Raw genomic sequence first — 23,666 nt, forward strand, 5'->3', positions numbered from 1 at the left:
ACATAGAAGTGTGTGGTTAAACTGCCATTCGACTCGAAATGTGCTAACATTAGCGGAGCTAGCTGCCGGTTTTACTTAAATGAGAAGCCGCTAACTGTACGTATTTAAACAAAGTTAAGTCGTTTGAGCACCCTTTGCTTACCATGAAGTGTGCAAACATAAAGTCCTTAAAAAGTGTGGCATACGGACACTTAACGACGGACCACCTGGACTGAAGTTCAGCTAGGCTAAGGCAGAATTCATGTGGTTAAGCCAGCAAGTGCTAGCTACCAGCTGTGACAGGCTAGCCGTGTAAATATGTGACAGCCCACCACTGGACCCCACAATCAGTCGGTTAGAGCAACATTTACTCAAGTTTGAACAACATCCCGGCCGCTTAACGGTAATCTGAGAAACACTGGAACTCTCATACTGATGTAGGTGAGTCAGCTATAAAAATACACTTATAATAACAGTATTTAGCATTGATAGTATATTGTTAACCATGTAATTTATTGTGTCATTTTTTTGTGTCACCTCATTAAATTGTGTTGATACTGATGCAACGATTCTTACTCAGTGACTGTGCTCCACTGGTGAACATGCGTTCCTATGCTGATAAATTGGAATTTCAACAGTTTATTAACCGAATAAGTAAGAAGTCAAATATTATTCACTTTGAGGTTAATGTATAAAATATATCCTGTTGACAGATGATGATAGGGTTAGTAATAAAAAAACACTTGCTGCAACAAGTCTTCTTTTTCTACCAGCTGGTGGGAGCAGTGAGTCAGGTTTTCAAGAGATTTATTTTTTCCTAAAACCCTTTTACATACTCATCACTTTGCATGATAAGCTATTTATTTTCCATCACTGTTTGTAATGTGGCAGAATAATTGTCTTACTCCGTACTATCCCTTTAAACTGGTTTTTATGTTAAAGCTCAAAATTAAATGGTTCATGAGGTTGGTGTGTTAGGATGTACTAATTGGTGAAGTGCTACTTTTTACTGTAGAATATCATAATGGACTAAAGATACAACCAATTCACTCTGCCACCCTTAACCATAAGTCCATTGGCTGGATTCCACACCCATCTTCCAGGTGTGAGGTGTCACCCCACATGCAGTGAGATCTCATTCAAGGCAGCAGGGATCGACTATGAACTTCTATAAAGGACCAGCAGATTCTAACAGGCCTGCTGTGGACCGGCCTGACCCAGTCCAGACCCTCATATGAAGTCAGTGCTGTGATGCTGAGTACTGAGCTGCTGCAATTTAAGCAATGTACTAAAGTAATCGTATTTATATGTCAGAATATTAAAGCAAGATTTTTTATTTTCAGGGGGATCATAAGGAGTCACCAAGCTGGAGAAGGTGACCACCGACATCTCATAGCCTCGTCATGGTTAGTGAAAACTTGTCAATCTTTTTGATGAAACCTGTTTTACCTGAAGGAAACGGTGGGGTATCATTACAAAGGCCTCTAATATAAGCATAGATCTTTGTTTCCTAAATTAACTGTACACACGTTCATTTAAAACAGCTTTGTGTGGCTGCCAAGGAAATAAAAGCACTGTCTAAATGCAGCCTTGCACCTCACACACACACACACACAGTGTACACACTTGCTGACACAAATAGGCCTCTTTGTCTGGCATAAGTGAGTTGTTTGGCATGCATGACTACATTGACTGTAAAGCCAGCTCTGTTGACGGTTAGGATCCAGTGCGAATGGGAATCAGCTGATTAGTGGACAGCCAATGTAGTTAGCCTTAATGTTAATCCCCCGATTCTTGGGTTTTGTGTTAACAAACAAAGAAACTTAAAAAATACAAAATACAGACAGGTGTATTGTCCTTATAATGAATGTTATTCTTAAATTATTCGCTTCTTATCCCCTCTGTTTGTTTCTAGTAGCACTGACGTCTTATTAATCACATTAAAAGGTGCTTTAGTGCATCGCTGGCCAAGTGTCACTGAGCTATACTGATGCGGGTCCAGTTATAGTAGAACTAATTGCCTTAAACTTGAAGGCTATATTTAGACGAACAGTAATCAGCAAGAAAGGTCTGAGCCCTGCAGTCACGGTGAGACAGATGGGAACTCATTAGATCGGCCTTTGCAGCTTTGCATGTTGCCTGGACACAATTAGCAAAGCAAGTCCCAAAAACTTTAACCAGCTTAGAACTATAGGAGCCACGGACCTGCAGACCAGTAAGAAAACTCTCGGTGGATCTGAACATTCTTGGTCACAGATACAGAGTCACACAGATGGTAAAGTTTGTCTTGATGTCAGGATCAAATCCAAACACATTACGGTATTTACTTATTATACATATATATTGTCAGCATGTGAATTCTTTGCTGTAGCAAGACAATCCTGAGTGATCTTCATGCTCAGCTTTGAGGGGGCACTTTGAGCTTTTGAGATATGGGGTGTAGAGATTTTATCCTTCTCTCCAGTTTAATGTATCTAGATGGTGTCTTAATTTGTGCTGCTCAAAGCATCAGAAAATAAAATAGCAAAAAATAACAGTGACATCTGTTTGCAGAAAATTTACTCAAGAATATTCATGACCAAACTATTTCCTCACATTGTTGTGATGAACTCTCTCTTTAACATATTTGTTTTTTTCACCCATTTGGACCAGGTCCAAATAGAAGCACTACATCTGGAAAAATATTTTGAACCCTTTCAACCCCACAGACTATTTTTAAGGCATCAGCTTGAAAATGGCATGCCCAAATGAATAGAGTATATCTTGCATTTGAATTCTTTTTGTGTCATAATAAAGGGAACACCTGGGAGGTTTGTTCAGATGTGTACGTATTAGTTTTCTATGCCTCTGGCTGTAAATTAAGATGGCACAAAGCACACACCATGTGGCAACTTTGATGATTTGAGAGTTTTATTTTGATGATTGATAATTAATTTGCATGGTGTTGAAGTTTGATGTGTGTAAATATGGCTTATATGTGCTTGTAGTAGAGTTTCTCCTGTTTAATTTGATATGCAATATGATTATTTTTTTACTTGGTTAGTACAGTGTTGTATGGCTTTTATTGTTGGGTGCATGCAAATGCCAAAAGGGCCAAAAAAAAAACATTAACGCTCTTTCCTTTCTTTGATTTGTTGCGTTTTCAAAACATTTAGAGAGATATGTCTGTTACTAAATATATATGCTTTGTTTTCATTGGTGCCTGTTTGAAGTGGAATCACCTCAGGTGCCTGTTAACGTGGGAGATGATTCATGCTCCATGTTTTTTTGTGCCTGTTTGGTGATGTTTTTAACTTTAAATGGCCTAAAACAAACCCATTAAATAAGCCCCTGTGTACCTAATTGCAGCAGTGTTATAAGAAAGTACTAGTGAGCAAGTGTATAAAAGAAAAAATGTGGATTAAGCACTATCCTAATGCTTTGAAAAGATTTGGTGGACTTGGCCAAAGGATGAGAGCGATGTATTTATCTTAGCGTTGTCTTGGTGCCAGTGACCTCAGTGCTACAGGCCACTGAGAGTGGCTGCTGACTAATTAATCCTCTTTGCACTCTTCACTCCTGCATCCCTGCTTCGTGGCAGTTGTTGACTTCATTTCAAAACAGTCCAGGTGGTGACCTACAATCCTGCCAGAACGACTCCTCACATCTCAGCGGGACGTACGTACATATCCCACTCTGTACTGGACTTCTTCAAGTTCCCCCTTTTTGGGGGGGTTGTACCTCAATTTTCAGAGCTGGAGACCAATCCTGCACAATGGAATCAACAGAAGTGGATTATGACGAGCCTGCTACATATATCCTACGGCAAAATTTGGACATAAGGCGTGGATACACGATATGTGGGAGAATACAGGTCAGTTTTAATGATACACAACACTTTGTACTCAGAAGAGGTGCAGGCTGCAGCTTCAATTTACTGGAGACATAGAGAAATGACACAATGCCTTTGCTTCCACATTAGAGAGATGTCAATAATGATGCTCACAGTCAATACTTTTGAGCTACTTTAATGGCAAGATTTAATGCTCTTCTCATCCTTTACCCGTGCAGAATGGATAAAGGATGATTGTGGACTTTTGAGTGGGTGGGACAGCAGCATCCTGAGCCAGAAGGACCTGGAGGAGTTTAACTCTGAGCCTTATCCACCTCAGATCTAAATCTGGCCACCAGATAATTCGGGGGAAAGCTGCCCTTCTGCTGGCACACGCTGTGTCAACACGTGGCGCTGTCCAGGTGGCTCCTATTGGCAGCATGCTGAATGTGTAGCTGGTTCTCTCTACATGATTCAGACATAGACACAGACAAAAAAAAGCATGCAGGTTTCCCAATGTATGAAAGGAGCTACAACAATGCATTAATTGTCTTTATATTATAACTATTCACATTTGAGACCAGCTTTTCTACAAACCACGTTGGTGGTATGTTGTGTTATGACGGCCTAACACTTCCACCATTTTGTTCTTCATGTTTCAGGCTGCTGCCCCTTTCCCCTGAACTGAGACCAGCAGTGCAGCTCAGGCAAGGTCATCACCATGGTGACCTTTGCTGAGACAACACAGGTCTCCCCTATGGAGCTGCGTGAACCACCCTGTCTGACCACCACGCTGTCCCCCGGCCTTCGACGGAAAAAGATGCTGTGGCAGAACGCAGTAAAACATATCATTACCCAACAGGAGCTCAGCACCCAGGTGATTGATTATTACGGTCTTCAGTACTGGATTTGTTTCAAACATTATGTCTTTTGTTTATATTCCCCATCAAGATTCTAAGGATATTGTAGACTTGCAGGGAAATTCTCTTGTTTGTCTCTACTTACGGCAAAGAGCTGTGTGAGGGGAAATGTGTTTCTTTCTATCATAAAGCCATTAACTGTCACAGTATAACATTGAACAAAAACAATTGAAACACCTGCTTATATTACTATATTGATTGTTTTTATAGGTAGGTGTGGAACCAGCGCGCAAAATCTTTGTGACAGACACCTACATAGAGGAGATCAACAGACAGATCTGCAGCAAGGCCTTACGCGGGGCTACCAAACGGCGCTCCTCCGTATTCAGAGTTCACCCCACTCTGCCTCGGAACAGCAGCGCTGCAGGTGCCTCCAATGACTACTACTCTGATGCCGACTTCTTTGTCCACTGGGGTCACACTGTTCGCAGTGTCTACGTACCCACCCTGCGACACACCTTTAAGTCCCGTGACCTGGAGAAGCTCTACCAACTACATTCTTCTCACCAAAGACGAAACTCCCTAGCCATCACCAATGTGATCGATGCAGTAGCAAAGCTGCATGTGTTGGTTCTGTACCTGGCGTTGGCCCCAGAGACCGTCACAGACACTCTGCGCTGCTGCCTAACAGGCATTTTTATGGCGTTAGCAGTAGCTCTGTGTGTCGTGGTGTTAACCTACAAAGACTCCATGTCCCCACAGTGGCTTCACTATGCTGGCATTGCTAGCTGGATGTCTCAGACAACACAGGTTCTTGGGGGACTGGTGTATGGACTGGAAAAGGACCCATCTTGGTATGTTTTGTTCTCATTGTTTGCGACATACACGCTGCTGCCGTTACCTCTGCTGTGGGCCATATGTGCTGGCTCCATCACCTCAGTATTGCACCTCCTGGTGGAGATTGTACGCTATTACAATGATGCTGTACTGTTGAGAAAGGTAAGGAAAGTATCAATCTTGATCAATCTTGTAGATCTGTATTTTCTTGGTTTATATAAGTTGAATAAATTCCCTTTGGATCCAGGTGTTTGCCAAAGGCCTGCTGTACCTGGGTATGAACACAGCTGGCTTATTCATCCACTACCTGACAGACCATGCACAGCGACAGGTGTTCCTAGAGACAAGGCGTTGCATTGAGGGACGCCTAAAACTAGAGCAAGAGAACCAAAGACAGGTACAACGAGGCCTGGCTACTGCCTGTTGGTTTAGCACAGATCGTTTCCGAAATTATCTGCATAAATTAGCATCCTAATTCAGTGAATTGTTTTATCATTACTTTGCCTCACAGGAGCGCCTGGTGCTGTCGATTCTGCCTCGCTTTGTTGCCTTGGAGATGATTGCTGACATGAGCACTTTGGAAGATGAAGTCAACCCTCAGGAGTTTCACAAGATCTATATCCACCAGTACAAAGATGTTAGGTACACACACATATCATTAGGGCTTATATTTGTAGCCTTTGTCATTCTAACCTCTGATATTGATAATAGTAATCGTCCTCTCGTCCCTCTGCAGCATTCTTTTTGCAGACATCAAGGGCTTCACTTTGTTGTCTATGAACCTGTTGGCCCAGGATCTGGTTCGTATCCTGAATGAGCTCTTTGGACGCTTTGACCGTCTAGCTGAGGTGAGACCCCAAACCCCATTAACAGATACTATTTTTTTAATCTGTCATTCTAACAACACTAACCTTGTCACAGGAGCACCACTGTTTGCGAATAAAGCTATTGGGAGATTGCTACTATTGTGTGTCGGGGGTCCCAGAGCCGCAGCGTGCCCACGCCCGTTACTGTGTTGAGATGGGGCTGGCGATGATTAATGCGATAAGGTCAGACTTAAGTTTCAAAGAGACGTAATTATGATTAAACACCAATCATTACAGCCATGTTTTTTTTTTTCAAAATCAGGTTCGTACGGAAGCAGCTGAACTTTGACATGGACATGAGGATCGGGATCCACTCTGGCTCTGTCCTCTGTGGAGTCCTGGGTCTGCAGAAGTGGCAGTTTGATGTCTGGTCCTGGGATGTGGGCATCGCCAATATGCTGGAAGCAGGCGGGATACCAGGGCAAGTGTGACCCCAGGACAATATCCAGTGCTATTTCTTGTCACAGAGTGAACTGGTTACTACAGAGAATTCTGAGTAACAGGTGTGTGAATTGAAAATGTCTTTTTTTTTCCTTATAAAATCAGACGCATCCACATCTCAAGGGCGACTCTAGATTGCCTAGAAGGCACCTATAAGACAGAGGAAGGACATGGTCGTGACAGGAACGAGTTTCTACGAAAACACAACATCGACACCTTCCTCATCTGCGCTCAGGAGGAAAGGAAAAAAGCTGGTGACACTGTGCCCCCTAAAGTCCAGAAAACTATTCAAACCTGGACCCCAGACATTCCTTTAGGGAACCCCATTGACATGAACAGTGTAAGTTGATGGATACAAAATATATGAAATAAGATTTTTTTTTTAAAAGCACCAGATTGATCATTCCTATTCTTTCCCTGTAGATTCTGGCCTCCTTTACAAATGGCTCACTGCCCAACATCTGGCACTCCACCTCTAAAGAGATCAACAAGCGCATTAAACGTGCTATTGAAGTTCGAAGTAGTGAACGAATGCACAAGGAACACATCACTCCACTAACCCTGGTGTTCAAGGACACACACATAGAGAACAAGGTACACAGGTGTAGACAGAGTAAGTTACACAGAAGAGCTTCATTTACAGGTGCCTAAAATGTTACGTTTCTTTTCCAGTTCTCCCAGATGAGGGATGAAATGTTCAACTCTAACCTGGTGTGCTCCTTCATCATGCTTCTCTTTCTAATGGCTGCCCAGGCCCTCATTCCTGCCCCCAGGTATGCCAACAACATAAGCTCATAGTAAATCCCAGGCATATTCTCATGTGTAAAAGATAAGACTGCTGATTTTACAGCCTGGAGTACAATTCCGATTCCGCTATAGTCGGTGCTTCTTCCATGCTGGATCACTTCCTTTCTTCTCCAGCAGACTGTTCCCGGCCATCCTCCAGTTTTCAGTCTTCCTGCTCACCTACATGCTGCTGCTGCTTGTTGCCCTTGCTGAAGAGTTCAAGTGGACTCCCACATGTTTACAGCAATTCTGCTGCTGGATTCATGAAAACAACAGTGCCCGCAACCTCCTCACTCTCACAGCTATCATCATCAACTTCGGCCTGGCTTCTACTGACATAGTAAGAGTTTGGATATAAATATAAATTTAGATGTATTTGAAAAAAAAACTTTGAATGAATGGGGAAAAAAACATTATGCTAAGATTTTGTTTCTGGTGCCCCCAACTGGCCACAAATTGTTTATTGCGGGTCTGGATCTTTAATAATTCGGAGCAAATACGTGTCTCCATTATTGACAGTGATCAGTCATCAGTTGTCAATAGTTACATATGTTTAGTACTCTGAGTGTTGTGGCCTGTGTGCAGGCGTGGTGTATTCTCACAAACACAGGAGAGCCTGAGATGATGGACAAGACCCACACAGGCTCACGTCTGCTCACCGTCTGCACTTACCCAGAGGTACGGACAATACTAAACAGATGCATCACAAGAAAGTGACAGCATCAAAAGGATGCATCTTCATTTATCTTGTCACTTCGTATTTACCTCTTCAGATCTTTGTGCTGAGCGGCGTGATCGCCATGGTGACGTGTGCCGTGTTCCTGCGTCTAAATTCTCTTCTGAAACTGGCAGTGCTGCTGCTGGCCATGGCTTTATACTCCTACCTCATCCACCTGGCCTTCCTCACGCTCACACGCCACGACATGCAGCATAGGTCAGAGCAAACTACTGAAACACAGAAGTGCTCAGATAAAAGCACGCTATACTTAGCAGGACAAACTGAAAGTACTGTTGTGGTCCCTCTGAATATTACCTAGGGCATCATTGGATTATTAATAGCTGTTTTAAAATACCTTATATACAGGTATTGCAGCTAAATTTGAGTCAGTTTATTGACATCTGAAAGTAAAGCCTCACTACACACTGCTGTTTGTGCGACATCAGCATACAAAACTGATTAAATCAGATTTAAATTCTACATCAGCTTTCTTTATTTCTTACAGGTCTCATTACATCAGAAGAAAAGGAATTTGCATCCTTCTTATGGCCATGTTTATGGTTGCTGTTTTCTACAATGGACGGCAGGTACCGATGAACACAATGTGTTTGTAGCACCTACTGTAGTACCTTCAATTATAAAAGAATAAAATAAAAGAATAAGAGTTTTCTGTTTAGTATATTTTGAATGTTTCTTTTTGTTAAATTGAAATAATAGTATATCATGGTTTGACTTTTCTGTAAATATTTTAAGGAAATTTTTGATAATAAAAGATAAAAAAAAAAAAAAAAAAAAAAAAAAAGTACCTTCAATTAAAGCTTGTGTGTTAGTGTTAGCCTGTCATCATGACATCATTTATCTGCATTACTGAGACAAACTTATTATAGTGTCACAAACAGATGATGCAACCTCTTCTTTTGTATTCCAGTGGGAGGCAACTGCCAGACTGGACTTCCTGTGGCGGCTGCAGGCCCAACAGGAGGTTGAAGACATGGGGGAACTGCGAGAACACAACGAGTCCTTGCTGCACAACATCCTGCCGCTGCATGTTGCACGACATTTCCTGGACCGGAGCAAGCATGATGAGGTATGTACAGAAACCTTTGACCTCACACCTGACTCTGACATCCACAGAACCTCCTGTGTCACACTAACTCTTTGACAGAACAAGAATTAACATCACATTACACTGATTTTCTCCTTTTGGAGACATCCTACAGGCATAACTTCAGTCATAGTAGCGACATTAATCTGTTAAATATAGTCTTTTACAGCTCTATGTTTGACATATAATTGTTGCATAATAACATACATTACATGATTCCTTATGATTTAGGAGCTTTACTCCCAGTCCTACGATGAAGTGGGTGTTATGTTTGCCTCTATCGCCGGGTTCAACGAGTACTTTGAGCATAAAGAGATCAAACATGAAGGAGTGGACTGCCTCAGACTGCTGAATGAGATCATTGCTGGCTTTGACGAGGTGAGTACCAGACAAAATTCACTCTGTATCTAATAGGACTGAGACAGTTCATTCAAGGGCTGAGACTAATTGTGTAACTCAGCTTTTATACATGAGCTTCATGTGTAATTTTATCTTTATCTCCTAATAAGTTGTTGGAGGAGTCGTATTTCCACTATGTGGAGAAGATCAAGACAATCGGGAGCTGCTACATGGCAGCTTCAGGTTTAGCTCCAGACAGACAGGTCAGGAAATCTTCTTGTGGATTTAGTTTTGACCATGTTGGCCCTTCCTTTAGCGCTAACTCGTTTATCTGTGTCCCTTTTAGGGATCGCTGGATGAATGGAATCACCTGAGTGAGCTGGTTTTGTTTGCGTTGGCAATGCAAGAGACTTTAAAAGAGATTAATAGGCACTCTGCCCAAAACTTTGAGCTGCGTGTGGGTAGGTGGCTGACCTCACACACACACAGGCACACTGTGCATCAGCATTTCTAGCATCGTGGCGCTACTACCAACTAATATAATCATGATCTGGGGCTGGTCTTCTGCAGGAATTGCCCATGGTCCAGTGGTTGCAGGGGTAATCGGTGCCACCAAACCACAGTATGATATCTGGGGATCGACGGTGAACCTGGCCAGCCGCATGGACAGCACGGGTGTGAGTGGACGCATCCAGGTGCCAGAAGCCACCCGCAGGATCCTGGCTGACTGGGGCTTTGTCCTGGAGCTACGTGGAGAAATATTTGTTAAAGGGGTGAGTGGAGACTGGCAGTTCAGTCAGGGACTTTTTATACCGTATGACATTAAGATAAGACCTGTTTCCACAAAAGTAGTGATGACAAAATACCCACTAGGCAATATAGTTATCTGACAGCTGAGATTTCATCTGGTGTGCAATTTTCTTTACTGCTTCTTTACTACTGCATGAAACATAAATTCAGTTTCTACCAAGCTAGAACAAGCAAAGAACAGTGTTTCCGGTACTTACATTTCACTTGTATACATGGTCTGATTACAGGCCAAAGTAACAGGCTTTGCACAAACACACAAGTATCTGCTTTTGTATGTGGGATAAATGCCTGTGTGATTGTGTTATGCTGCAAAAATATTAGCTTTTCATTAGACAATAAAACTACCTGCACACATATTGAGCTATAGTTAACATGCAGAGCAAAACATCATCACACCACTGTTGTTATTTCAGGTCAGCGAGTGCCAAGGAAAAGTCCGCACCTATTTCATCAGCACCATGCGCAGTAAGAAGGCCTACACCGAGAGGGATGTCCACCTGGGTGGACGGACAGGAGGACGATTGACGCTAGCAGAAGTGGTATTTGGTCTTGTCCAGGCCAGACACAGAGAGAAGATCAGAGGGACCAATGGGGGGTTCAGTCTGACTTCCTGCAAAGCACAATGCTGAGGAGATGGCTGCTGCACGAAGAGGCGAATAGAGTCCCTCTAAAAACTGTATTCACACTGTCCACATAAACAGGTGAAACGGCGACCTCTGCTGTCTGTAAATAAAACAAAATAAAAAGCTTACAGCACCTGGTATTCCCAGGCGGTCTCCCATCCAAGTACTGACCAGGCCCGACCCTGCTTAGCTTCCGAGATCAGACGAGATCGGGCGCATTTTTTTTTTTTTATCTTTTATTTATTAAAATATTCATTTAAAATATTTACAGAAAACAAAATACATTAATTCATTCGTGTCCTAAGAGGATACCCCCAAAAACCCACTTTAGTAACACCTAAATGAAAATATTTTCAGAAACAAAAATACACAATTTCATTCTCTACGTAAAATAAATTGCCCATCCAAGATCTTTGCCGTGCTCCCCTCCCCACCAGTGCTCTTACATATTGTTTTAGTGTCAATGTGAAAAAATCCCAGGTGTTCAGTTTCCGGTTTTCCTTCAGTTTTGTGTTTCTTGTGATGTATATTGCATGTTTTGCGAATTGTCCAGTCAGGTTGATTATTGTAGTGTTCTTGTAGTTGGATGTGTCCCCAAAAAGGAGGAACAGTCTCCACTCTTCCTCCTCCTCCCATGCCATGCCTGTTCCATCCTTGAGGAGGGTTCTCAGCCTCCTCAGAAAGGGGGTGAGTGCTGGACAGTCCCGGAACATGTGCTTGATAGTTTCCTCCGTTGCTCCGCAGATACCACAACCCCTGGCAAAGACCTCCTTGTTGATCTGATGCAGCACGATCTCAGGGTGTGTCTTCCTGTGTCTTTGTCTAAAGTCGATGTTATAGACATTGCCAGGGGCTGTGCTCCTCCTTAGGGTGGCCCAGATACGTTCTCCCCGCAGGCCAGGGAAGGCCCTCCCCCGGGCGCATTCAGAGTGGTGTGGCTGTAAGCGACAGAGTCTCCAGCTATCTTTTATACACTGGTTTACAGTCTCCGTATTACTGTGTCACTCCATGCCATAACAGAAATAGCTGCACAGACCGAGATGCTACTGTGAAGGCTGTGCTCTGTTCTCTGCTGTCCTCCCTCCTCATCTAAACAATGTTTTGAGTTTTTAACAGCACAGCTGTGAAGACAGAATATAGTGATTAGAAAGGACTCTACTGTCCTGATGACCTTATTTAAGTTTAATAAGTATCTGGAGAGCAGTGCTTTCTGTTTCTCTTTTTTTGTATTATTATTGCCATATCTACACATCATCATCGCTGATTTCATTTTTTCATTTTGTACAAAACAAAGAAAAGCTGTCATGTCTTTTTATTGTTTGCCTGGATTGTATACCAGCAAGGCGTCAGACCTCTACGCCAAAACACAGAATACCTCAACACACCCAGCTCAACCTCTTCTAGACTACCAAAGGCCTATACAGAAATAACTAGTGATGTTTTTTTTTTTTATACTTGCATCATTTGTACATTTTTTTCCAGTTTAACTTCATGTTGTGAAAATGAAGCAACGTTCTACTTACGGAGTAAGCTAAGCTTTCTAAATGTGTGTTTAAAGGGGCAAACACAGATGTATTATGCGATTGCTACTTGCTCGTCCACTGTCAACGTCTTTTATGTGGCTGTAGCATTGAATGTAAAATCTTTGTCAAACCTCTGAATACATGTTTTTAACATGAATTACCTTCAATGCCAAAACACTGCTCTTCTTGTTCTTCTACAAAACATGTTTAATGGTGTTTCTGCTAATAAAAACTATTAACCAGCAGGTTTGTTTTGACTGATGGAGACACAGACTCTGGACACAGAACAGTTGTTTGAAAATCGGTCTCATGGGGCAAAAGTTACAGACATTAATGCACCACCAACTTTAAGCAGTTGGTGGCGCTAGAGCGTGGGTGGTGAGAATAATAAATTTGCGAGAATAGTCATGGTACTGATCTGAACCAATGTGCCGAAACCACAGACGGTTCTATGGACTGCCATAGACATCCCATGAAAATAAGTGCTGCCAGCACCACTAAACTGCATTCACACTGTCCACATAAACAGGTGAAACAGCGACCTCTACTGTCTGCAAATAAAACAGAAGCAAAAGCTTACAGCACCTGGTATTCCCAGGCGGTCTCCCATCCAAGTACTGACCAGGCCCGACCCTGCTTAGCTTCCGAGATCAGACGAGATCGGGCGCGTTCAGAGTAGTGTGGCCGTAAGCGAGTCTGCAACCATCAGCTCTTTTATATTGTTAAACATGTTAAACATCTGAGTGTGATTTTTATATTGGTAAAAATATGAAATATAATGTTTTTGTTGTCAGAGAGAGAGAAAAGGAAATCACGAATATCATTAACAATAAAAATGTGATTTCCATATCTCTCATCTCACAGCCAGGTGATAAAGCTGCTACGGAAAGCTGCAGTTCCACCCTGCAGCCTCTAGGGGCTGCATTCAAAGTGAGTCAGTCCTCATAGACCTCCACGATAAAAAAAGGTCCAACTTTACAGCAGAAACAAACAAACAATATTTACAGTTTGATACAAAAAACTGTTTTGGAGTTCATTGATTCGTTTCCTTTTAGTGCAGGACGGAAGTGTAATTTTCACATAAACAGATTTAAGAATCAGGACGATTGCTCTTGGCTCCATTAATTCTGGCTTCGTCCCGCGCGGGTATTCCGTTAGACTGATCGTCTATTCTGACAGATGGCTCACTCTGCACCTTTAAAATTCAAGTTAAAGCAATAAATCATGGATACTTAACTCGCTGTGAACTTCTGCAGAATTACAAGAGGCCAGGGGCCAGTTAATAAACAAACATTAATATTCTTCAAATAAAATAATAAATGTTAAAGAAAACAATAACTCATCTATGTGCGATGTCTTTATTTTTTTTAAAACCTTTTGTGTTTGATGCAAGTTCAACACAGGTTTTAAAACTTTACAGTCTTATAATACTGGTTTATAAAACTCAAATAAACTACGATTCGATTTAAATCCTGAGTTTTTATTTTATTTGTGGCCTCAGGGTGCTTTTGTTCACTCGGTGGTGCTGGTAAACTGGGTCGGAGTGAGTGCTCCTCTTTGTGCCGCCTCTGTGTGCTGCTGCTCAGGCACGCTGGCTTCGCTGCTCTGATTGTTGTGGGTCGTAGTCATCCGGAGAAAGTTCGCCTCGCAGTCAGTTCGTCTTCTCTTGTTATAATATTATCAAACCATGGCAGACGGCCAGGAGGACAAGCAGTACAAGGCCGAGTACGCCAAAAGCGGCCGTGCGTCGTGCAAAAAGTGCAAAGAAATCATAGCTAAAGACTCGCTGAGGATGGCCATCATGGTGCAGGTAACGCAGCGACGTCTGGAGCTCCACTAGCTAGCTTACTCTTAGTGTGCTATGTTACAAATCATGTGGTGTGTAGTGCGGGTACAATGGATATTTGTGGGCAGACTGGAGACCAAGAACGTGTGAGTTATGGTCTGGTTTCATTTCTTATAAATTAGGCCCCAGTTAGCATTTAAATGGCTGACATTGTTAAATCATGTTCACAAAGAGCCGCTGAGCCTTGAAAGTATGCATCGAGATATCCTTGAAAATATCAATAACTTTAGTCCATTTATTATATTCGAGTGCTTAAAAGGGGACAAATGCTCAACAGCAGCAGCAGCAACCTGTAGAAAGTGCTGCAGCTTCATAGAGAAGTAATGAAAGCTGCACAAAGTCAGCCTCCTTATTCATGGCCTGTGGAGCAGCTCCAGCTTTTCAATCACTGGACTTCTCCCACTGAAGGCCAGTCACAGTAACAGAAGTCAGTAAGGCAAGAGGCTGTTAAATTACTTTACATTTACCAAAAATGTTAAGAAAAAACAGTTTGATATATATTTCAAGTATTTTTCATCATTTCTCATAAGAAATTATTTATTGTGACATGCATGATGTCAGCTACAAGTTTGTTTAACATGACACTAAAAAAATATTCCGTCACCTCTTCTGACACCTGAAAAGAAATCAGCCTCAATCAGGAGCCTTCCTCATTATATACTTATGTAATTGGATGAATATTAGAGAAGGTTAACACATGTACATCAGAGCATGTAGAATAATAGAAGTCTGACCCACAGTAGATTTTTGGGATTGATACTTGCTACTTTTCGAACGGTAAAAAAATCTGATATTGATATAATTGCAACCAGATATGTCATTTTTTGAATCTATTTTCTGTATTTTATCTCTCTAATAGAATACCACATCATCTGCCCCCAACTCCTTTCCTTGCATGCTCTGACTGGAAACATGATCATGCACTGGATAATGGCCTTTAAGAAGATCTGTATTTGTACTACTTAGAAATCGCAAGATTTTAGAAAGCATGTGGGGAGCCTACATACTAAAAATACATAGCATTTAATATACACATACAGTTGAGTTGTTGTACTGTATGCAGCTACTAAAATGTTTTTGCAAGTGCATAACATGAATATGTGTCGACTCATCCCTTTTTTTGTTTTCTTTTTCATGCAGTCGCCCATGTTTGACGGGAAGGTCCCTCACTGGCACCACTTCTCCTGCTTCTGGCAGCGAGCAGCACCTCAGTCCACTGCTGACATCGCTGGCTTTTCTGATCTGCGCTGGAAGGACCAGGAAAAAGTCAAACAGTCTATTGAAAGTGGTGGAGCTGTCGAAGGTGAGTTGTTGAATTTAGGGAACACATTTAATATTTCACATTCACTGCGTTATCGAATTGTGTATGTTTTATTATGACATGAGAATATTACTGCCGGCACAGTTTGTTTAATCAGTGGAAAAACAAACATTGGGTATTTAAAATAAAATTGATTCTCGGTAACTACATTGTTGATAAACCTCATCTCTAAAGCCATGTAGGAACCCAGTCTGTCAGGTTATCAACTATTTTCAAAAACTGATTTGGTTAAGTCAGTTGGCAGAACATTGCCTTGTCTCTGCCTCCAAATTATGATCATTTACTGGATATCTTTTTAAGCATACAATAGCAAATACGGTGTCATTCATTTTTGTTGCTCCTGATATGTTACGTGTGTGTGTGTATGTTCCTGATAACGGAACAAATCTACAACTGCCTACTTGTAGGAAAAGGGGAGCAGAAGGGTGCAGCTAAAGGAGAGAAGACACTGAATGACTTTGCGGTGGAATATGCCAAGTCAAACCGCAGCACATGCAAAGGCTGTGAGCAAAAAATAGAAAAGGTATGCAGCCACAACAGCCTATGTAAATGTAATCATTTTTAGTAGTCTAACCATAATGAAATCTCCCATACGTCTGTGATGACCTGCACTCTCCTTTAGGATATGATTCGCGTGTCCAAGAAAGTTGTGGATGCTGAGAAGCCCCAGCTAGGTCTGATCGACCGCTGGTACCACATGGCATGTTTTGTGAGTCGCAGGGAGGAGCTGGTGTTCAAGCCCGAATACAGCGCTGCTCAGCTGAAGGGATTTGCAGCACTACGGGCAGAAGACCAGGAGATGCTTCGGAAGAGGCTTCCTGCTGTCAAATCTGAAGGGTGAGACAAAAAATTGATCCATCAAATTAGCATTCACATGTTACGATCATCACCACTGTCTCTGGCAGTCCTACAGCCCAATAAAATGGCCTTAAATGTGTCCCTGAAAGCCGTCATCGTGTAGGCATATAGAAAAGGGTTGACAGCAGAGTTTGCATGTGACAGGATAATGGCTGTGAGGAGCAGCTCTAGTGGCACGGGGCAGTGTGGACAGAGTAGCAGGAAGCAGTTTATAATGTGCAGTGGGATCCAGCAGACTGTGAAGAGGAAAAGAACCAGAAAGAGCGAAGTAGCTGTTTTCATCTCTCGGCGCATGCTGGCGGCCGCCCTCGCCTGGCGCTCCCCTCTTTGCTCAGACGCAATGCGACGCACTTGCCGCTTGACAGTGAGGAAGATTTGGGCGTAGATAAGAAACATGATGACCAGAGGTGTAAGCACGCATGCGAAGAAGTTAAAATAGACCATGTAAGTCATGTCCACCACCAGGACAAAGAAGCAGTAGCCTGAATCTGGTGGGGTCTTGTGCCAGCCCATCAGAGGCACAAGTCCGATAAGAAAGGCCAGCAGCCATGTGGCGAGGATCACGAGCACAGCATTGCGAGATGTCATCAGGGCCTGATAACGGAAAGGCATGAAGATGGCAACATAGCGCTCAACAGCCACTGCCAGCAGACTGAAGATGGAGCTCTGGGTGAACATGATCAAAACACTGAGCATGAGCAGACACAAGTAGAGGTTATGGCGGGGTAACCCAATGTCAGTCAGGATGGCACAAGGGATGGCGATCGATCCCACACAGATGTCAGCAACTGCAAGCGAGACCAGAAAGTAGTTGGTGACGGTGCGCAATTTGCGGTTGAGGCCCACAGCAGCACAAACCAGTAAATTGCCCACAGTGGAGAGAAAGGCAATGACGAGCTCAGCCGCCATGTACGGCACATTCAGGGAAATGACGAAGGTGTTAGGTGGAGGTGAGGGTGAAGAGAAGGAAGTAGATGAAACATTCTGTAAATGTTGTGGGAACGCAGAAAACAGATAGGATGCGTTGAAGACGTTTGGAGCAGTGTTGTCCATGGTTGTTCTGAAGAGAGAAATAAGATTTAAATTAGCTGGATGGCTGTATGATGATAAAATGTGTTTTATCTGTATGAATACTCACCAGTCTACACCAGTGTTAGTCTGTTCTATTGAAGACGATCCATCAGTGTTCTTTTGACAGCTGCCATCCTGACACACTTGTGCTTGAAGAAATCAGGGTGTCACTGTTATATATACCCCTGTTCGTCCCCCTTGTGTTCACTTGTTTTCTTATTGTCTTGTTTTTAAACTCGGAAACAAATCGACGGTCCAAACACTTCTCGATGGTCATTAGCTGAAATGTGTGTCACCAGGGAGTCTGCGGACAAGTTCCAGCTTGTGTTTGTGTGTTCATTAACTGATGGGGCCCTAATGATGCTCCTTAATGAATAAGGTGTCAGATTTGGGCTTGTTTGCTCCTCATATTGACCATTATAATGTGTCCCTCTGCATCTCATTTAGGAAGCTCATTAGTTTTTTGACCTTGCTCTAATATTGAAATGAAAACAACAGAAGTTTAGAGGGGAACTTTTCTGAACTTGTTTTCAGAAAGCGCAAAGCTGACGAGTTGGATGGAGTATCAAAAAAACAGAAGAAAGAGGAAGAAGATGAAAAGAAAAAGCTTGAAGAGCAGCTGAAGGTACTTCTACATTCTACTACATTTTGAAATCTGTGTTATTCGTTGACCACGCTCTTACCACTGGTTTTGTGATTGCTTTTATCTACAGAATCAAAGCCAGCTGATCTGGGGAATCAAGGACAAGCTGAAGAAATATTGTTCAACCAATGATATGAAGGAGATACTGATTGCAAATGGGCAGGAAGTTCCCTGTGGAGAGTCCAATGTGAGAGAAGCTCTGCTCATTAGCTGTATATATGCATGTATTTGGATTTCTTAGGCTACAGAGCTCTCAGTTACTCATGTTGTGTGGCCCTGTTTCAAGTCTTACTTTGTTGTTTGATTGACAGGTGGTCGACAGCCTGGCTGACGGCATGGCCTTCGGTGCCCTGGAGCCCTGTAAGGAATGCCAGGGGCAGCTGGTTTTTAAGGGTGATGCTTATTACTGTACAGGAGACATTTCAGCCTGGACAAAGTGTGTGTTCAAAACTACAAAGCCCATACGCGAAGACTGGGTCATCCCAAAGGTGGGTCACCTCATTTCAGTTCTATTAAAGTGAGTTGCTGTTGATACTGAGCTACAATTGAACAAGTTTAAATTTAACATCACCCTGTGTGTCATTGCAGGAGTTTCATGAAGTCCCCTTCCTTAAGAAATTTAAGTTCAAGAGACAGGACAGAGTTTACGCCAAGGAGGCGCCCACTGAATCTCGGACAGCAGTCAAAGCCGAACCCGTGGCCAGTGCATCCAGTGCCCTGACAAAGCGACTGCCAGAGGGAGCACCTCCAGGTAAGATAAACCTCAAGGACTATTTTTTTATATCCTCCCAGCACACTGTAGTGTTATATTCTGTTTGTACATTGAGCTTATCAACCAATCTTTGGTTCATAGAAAAAATACTAAACATTACGTAGTCAAAAAACTTGTTTGTGTGTCTATGTCCGATAGACAAACCTCTTACTGGTATGAAACTGTTGGCTGTGGGAAAGCTGTCCAAGAACAAAGATGATTTAAAGGCTGCTGTAGAGGAGCTCGGTGGAAAGATAACTGGCACAGCCAGTGTGGCTTCTCTTTGCCTCAGCACAAAGAGTGAGTACTACAGTTTTTTTTTTTTTTTTCTAACTCTAACTCGTAGATTGTGCACTTCAGTATCCTCAACAATTTATTGTGCCTGTGCTGGCAAGGAGTGGTCATGCACTACAAAACCTAAATGATGCCCTGGAATATTTTTGTCCTTCAACAGAGGAGGTGGAGAAGATGAGTAAGAAGATGGAGGAAGTGAGAGATGCTGGTGTGCGTGTGGTCTCTGAGGATTTCCTCACAGACATCAAATCATCAGGCAAAGCTATGCAGGAGCTCGTCTCCTTGCACGCCATCTCACCCTGGGGTGCAGAGGTAAAGGCGGAGGCTCCGGCTCCATCTGTGTCCTCCAAGTCTGGAGCGCTGGCTGCCAAGAGCACAGGGAAGGTGAAGGTGGAGGAAGGTAAAAAGACACTTGCAGTAAAGCAGTGATAGGTTTAAATTATGAGGCCTCTGAACACATTGTTATGCCTGTACTATTACAGGTGGGAGCAAAGCCAAGAAGATGAAACTCACAGTCAAAGGTGGAGCTGCTGTGGACCCAGATTCAGGTAGTCATCAGGACTAAAACTGTCTTCTGTTTTTGTTTCACCTTGACTTCGATTAATGCTCCTGGTTTTTGTAGGTCTGGAGAACAGCGCACATGTCCTGGAGCAGAGTGGGAAGATGTACAGTGCTACTCTGGGTCTCGTGGACATTGTCAGAGGAACTAACTCTTACTATAAACTGCAGCTGCTGGAGGACGATGTGCAGAAACGGTAATGTCACTTTGTTGTTGTTGTGCAGAACAGAGGTCAGACAGCTGAGTGCAGCAGTACTGTTCCTCTCTATCCACAGACTAAACCATATGATGTATTTGCAGGTACTGGGTGTTCAGGTCATGGGGCAGAGTCGGAACCACTATTGGAGGAAACAAGTTGGACAAATTCCACGACAAAAACTCTGCCCTGGATAATTTCCTTGTTGTGTACAAGGAGAAGACGGGCAACAATTGGGGCGCATCCAACTTCACCAAATATCCCAACAAGTTCTACCCACTGGAGATTGACTATGGACAGGTATACACATACAAACCTGTGCTAAGGAGAAGGATTCTGTGCCTGAGTACGCCTTCAATTATCTTATCATGTTTGTGGGCAGGATGAGGAGGCGGTGAAGAGGCTGACTGCCACTGCTGGTACCAAGTCTAAGCTGGACAAACCCGTGCAGGAGCTCATCAAAATGATCTTTGATGTGGAGAGCATGAAGAAGGCCATGGTGGAGTTTGAGGTAGGACTTCTTTGTTGAACAATCCATCTTTACTGTCATGACTTTTACTCTAACACGCTTATTTTGCATGTCCTTTCTTTAGATTGACCTCCAGAAGATGCCGCTCGGCAAGCTGAGCAAAAGGCAAATCCAGAGTGCTTACGCTCTGCTCACTGAAGTACAGCAGGTCTGTCACCAACGACCAGCTCTACCAGGCTCTCTCAGATTCTTTGCCCTCTTACATAATCTTCATTGATCATCTTTTATTTTTATAGGCTGTGTCAGACTGTGTCCCTGAGGCGCAGATATTGGATCTCTCCAATCGCTTCTACACCCTGATACCTCACGACTTTGGCATGAAGAAACCTCCACTACTCAACTCTCTGGACTACATTCAAGTGAGCACTCCCACATCTTACTAAACATAGATTTATGCTCTGACCCTATCACTTCATTCAGTGCAGAGATAAATGTGTCCCATCTGTCCCTGTCCAGGCTAAAGTTCAGATGTTGGACAACCTGTTGGACATTGAAGTGGCATACAGCTTGCTGAGAGGAGGCGCCCAGGACAACGAGAATGACCCCATCGACATCAACTATGAGAAGCTCAAAACCAAGATTGAGGTATAAACTGTGACTCCTAAACGTGTTTTATAAGTGATATTTTGTGTATAATAAGGAGGTTGTGATGTTTTTTCACAGGTTGTTGACAAAGCTACAGAAGAGGCTGAGGTCATTATGCAATACGTTAAGAACACCCACGCTGCTACACACAACACTTACACACTGGAAGTGCAAGAGGTAAGTCGTTATTCTGGAAAAAAACACAAACAAATGCTAACGTTAGTTCTTCAGTTCTGCTCTTTGCTGATGGTTGTTGTCTTTTAGATCTTCAAAATTGATCGAGAGGGCGAACGTCAACGGTACCGTCCCTTCGGGGAGCTGCACAACCGCCAGCTGTTGTGGCACGGGTCCCGCACCACCAACTACGCTGGTATTATGTCTCAGGGTCTCCGTATCGCTCCCCCAGAGGCCCCAGTGGTTAGTATTGATTGTATTTGTGTAGTATTCAAGTTTTTGCTTTTTCTTCAGTTTTTTTTTATTCAAATTGCTCTTTCTCATTTTCCCTCAGACTGGTTACATGTTTGGCAAAGGTGTGTACTTTGCTGACATGGTGTCCAAGAGCGCAAACTACTGTCACACCTCCCAGTCAGACCCTGTGGGTCTCATACTGCTAGCAGAGGTTGCCTTAGGAAACATGTGAGTGACATTAAACATTCCTAAATAATAACCTTCAGTATGTTGTGATGATTGTGTAAATCAATTGTTTTTTTTTAATTACAGGCATGAACTGAAGAAGGCTTCTCACATCACAAAATTACCCAAAGGAAAACACAGTGTCAAAGGTGAGAAAGTTAGTGACTCAGGCAAAAGAAAAAGATACCTGCAGGTTTCTGTTGTGCTCTCCCTCAGACTTTCACTCATGAATCTTTTTTTTCTGTTCCAGGTGTGGGTAGAACTGCTCCTGATCCAAATGCTACCGTCTCTTTGGATGGGGTACAGGTGCCTCTGGGAAAAGGAGTCCACACTAACATTGACGACACAAGTCTACTGTACAACGAGTATCCTTTAATATTAAGCCTTTTGTTTATAAATGCACTGATTAATTTGCTAATTATCCCGACAGTTTTCCTAGCTAGCCATGTAATTAATAACCAGCAGTTTAAAAAATTGACACATAATGTAAAGTCTAATTTTACTTTGGTGCTGCTGAGCTCTGCTAACATGGTGTTTTTAGAGTGACTGTCATGTTGGACTCATATGGTTGATTTATTGATAAATCTGTGCTGACCTTCTGTGAAGCTCATCAGATGGAAAAGTTAGTTGTCTTCTAACCTTCTAATCATCTTGTATCTGGGGCACAAGATGCTTCACTGTGTTTGTTGTGTTATCTGTTTTCTTTAACCTCTGCTCCTCCAGGTACATTGTTTATGATGTAGCACAGGTAAACCTGAAGTATCTCCTGAAGATCAAGTTTAACTACCAGACATCCCTGTGGTAGGAGGGCCTGTGTATGAACACCTCCCCTGTGGAAAAGAAAAAACAGACCACTGCTCCCTCCAGTTGTGCAAAAGAAGATGTTTGGCAAAGAAAGACCATGCCATTGAATGACAGTCTTTGGAAACCTCTAGTCACTTTATTGCTTTTCCATCAGGTTTACTAGCAAAGCAGCCTTCCTTAATAATACATTAGGTAGTGAAATACCTATTTCTGGCTCATAAGAGTGCAAGTCACAGGTCATTTCTGTAGTAGAAACATTCAACAGTATGTAGAGTGTGGGAGACAAGCTCCAGAAAACATGTCTCATGTGGCAACAGGCTGCTGTTATGAAACCCCTAAATGAATCTGTAGTGGATGAGACTTATTGCTGTATGATTATAAGTTGTTTTAGGTTGTGAGTCCAGCCAATGTTAAAACTTTGCTAGGGGTCCACAGCAAATGCACATTTTGTAGACCATTGAGGATGAAGATACTGAACACGGTTTCACATGTATATATTTGTTTTGTTTGTGTGTTGAGCGGTCTTCCTTGCTGAAAACAAAAACAGGCTTTACACTGAGCACTCTGTACTGAATCTGCCATCTTGTGTGTTCCAACTTTTCTTAGTCTTTTTCTTGCTTACCTCAAACACAATAAAATATGGGACATCCTGAAAAATTTGTCTCGGTCCATTGATTTCACATTTTCCTTTATTTATTTGATTTTTAGTGATTGTTTTATTTTGCATTGGTTGGAACATAAAGGGTCAGGATCATTTACTGGGTGCACATGGGTGTGATGCGTATAGCTGCAAATAAACCAGATCAGATCAATTAATAAATTATGGAATATGTGATTTATGAAACAATGGCCCGCTCCTAACCCGTGCCTAGTTTTTG

General features: G+C 42.6%; 3 protein-coding genes and 1 non-coding gene across 9 annotated transcripts; 2 read left to right on the plus strand and 2 right to left on the minus strand.

Annotated features, from left to right (window-relative positions):
* The first annotated feature begins 284 nt into the window (after window positions 1-284).
* LOC114428781 (adenylate cyclase type 8) lies at window positions 285-11,282 on the plus strand. 6 transcript variants are annotated; one of them, XM_028397475.1, is made up of 25 exons: window positions 285-416; window positions 1,083-1,218; window positions 1,323-1,385; window positions 3,560-3,832; window positions 4,030-4,212; window positions 4,453-4,667; window positions 4,921-5,649; window positions 5,735-5,884; window positions 5,999-6,129; window positions 6,224-6,335; window positions 6,409-6,536; window positions 6,616-6,774; window positions 6,900-7,134; window positions 7,218-7,388; window positions 7,467-7,567; window positions 7,716-7,920; window positions 8,166-8,258; window positions 8,354-8,514; window positions 8,804-8,885; window positions 9,227-9,385; window positions 9,635-9,781; window positions 9,913-10,005; window positions 10,089-10,203; window positions 10,313-10,515; window positions 10,966-11,282. In XM_028397475.1, the coding sequence occupies exons 6-25, from the start codon at window positions 4,512-4,514 to the stop codon at window positions 11,179-11,181; spliced, it is 3,546 nt and encodes a 1,181-aa protein (XP_028253276.1). In that variant the 5' UTR covers window positions 285-416; window positions 1,083-1,218; window positions 1,323-1,385; window positions 3,560-3,832; window positions 4,030-4,212; window positions 4,453-4,511; the 3' UTR covers window positions 11,182-11,282. The 6 variants fall into 6 exon arrangements, with proteins under 6 accessions (XP_028253276.1, XP_028253272.1, XP_028253278.1 ...); XM_028397471.1 differs by having other exon boundaries at window positions 290-420; XM_028397477.1 differs by having other exon boundaries at window positions 290-420; window positions 7,719-7,920.
* A 1,989-nt stretch (window positions 11,283-13,271) lies between these two features.
* Window positions 13,272-13,390, minus strand: LOC114429280 (5S ribosomal RNA). Its single transcript, XR_003669654.1, has one exon. It is a non-coding gene; the product is annotated as a 5S ribosomal RNA (ribosomal RNA).
* An 890-nt stretch (window positions 13,391-14,280) lies between these two features.
* On the plus strand, window positions 14,281-23,428 carry parp1 (poly (ADP-ribose) polymerase 1). Its single transcript, XM_028397478.1, has 23 exons — window positions 14,281-14,508; window positions 15,685-15,847; window positions 16,273-16,388; window positions 16,488-16,702; window positions 18,329-18,419; window positions 18,508-18,624; window positions 18,749-18,925; window positions 19,026-19,188; window positions 19,348-19,488; window positions 19,643-19,882; window positions 19,965-20,030; window positions 20,105-20,237; window positions 20,342-20,537; window positions 20,620-20,748; window positions 20,831-20,914; window positions 21,003-21,125; window positions 21,223-21,351; window positions 21,430-21,528; window positions 21,616-21,768; window positions 21,860-21,987; window positions 22,072-22,133; window positions 22,235-22,349; window positions 22,708-23,428. The coding sequence occupies exons 1-23, from the start codon at window positions 14,386-14,388 to the stop codon at window positions 22,787-22,789; spliced, it is 3,045 nt and encodes a 1,014-aa protein (XP_028253279.1). The 5' UTR covers window positions 14,281-14,385; the 3' UTR covers window positions 22,790-23,428.
* On the minus strand, window positions 16,736-17,776 carry LOC114428547 (adenosine receptor A2a). The gene has a single exon (XM_075353393.1). The coding sequence runs from the start codon at window positions 17,774-17,776 to the stop codon at window positions 16,736-16,738; it is 1,041 nt and encodes a 346-aa protein (XP_075209508.1).
* Window positions 23,429-23,666: the final 238 nt, after the last annotated feature.

The sequence above is a fragment of the Parambassis ranga genome, chromosome 24 (genome assembly GCF_900634625.1).
Source record: "Parambassis ranga chromosome 24, fParRan2.1, whole genome shotgun sequence".
Lineage (NCBI taxonomy): Eukaryota > Metazoa > Chordata > Actinopteri > Ambassidae > Parambassis > Parambassis ranga.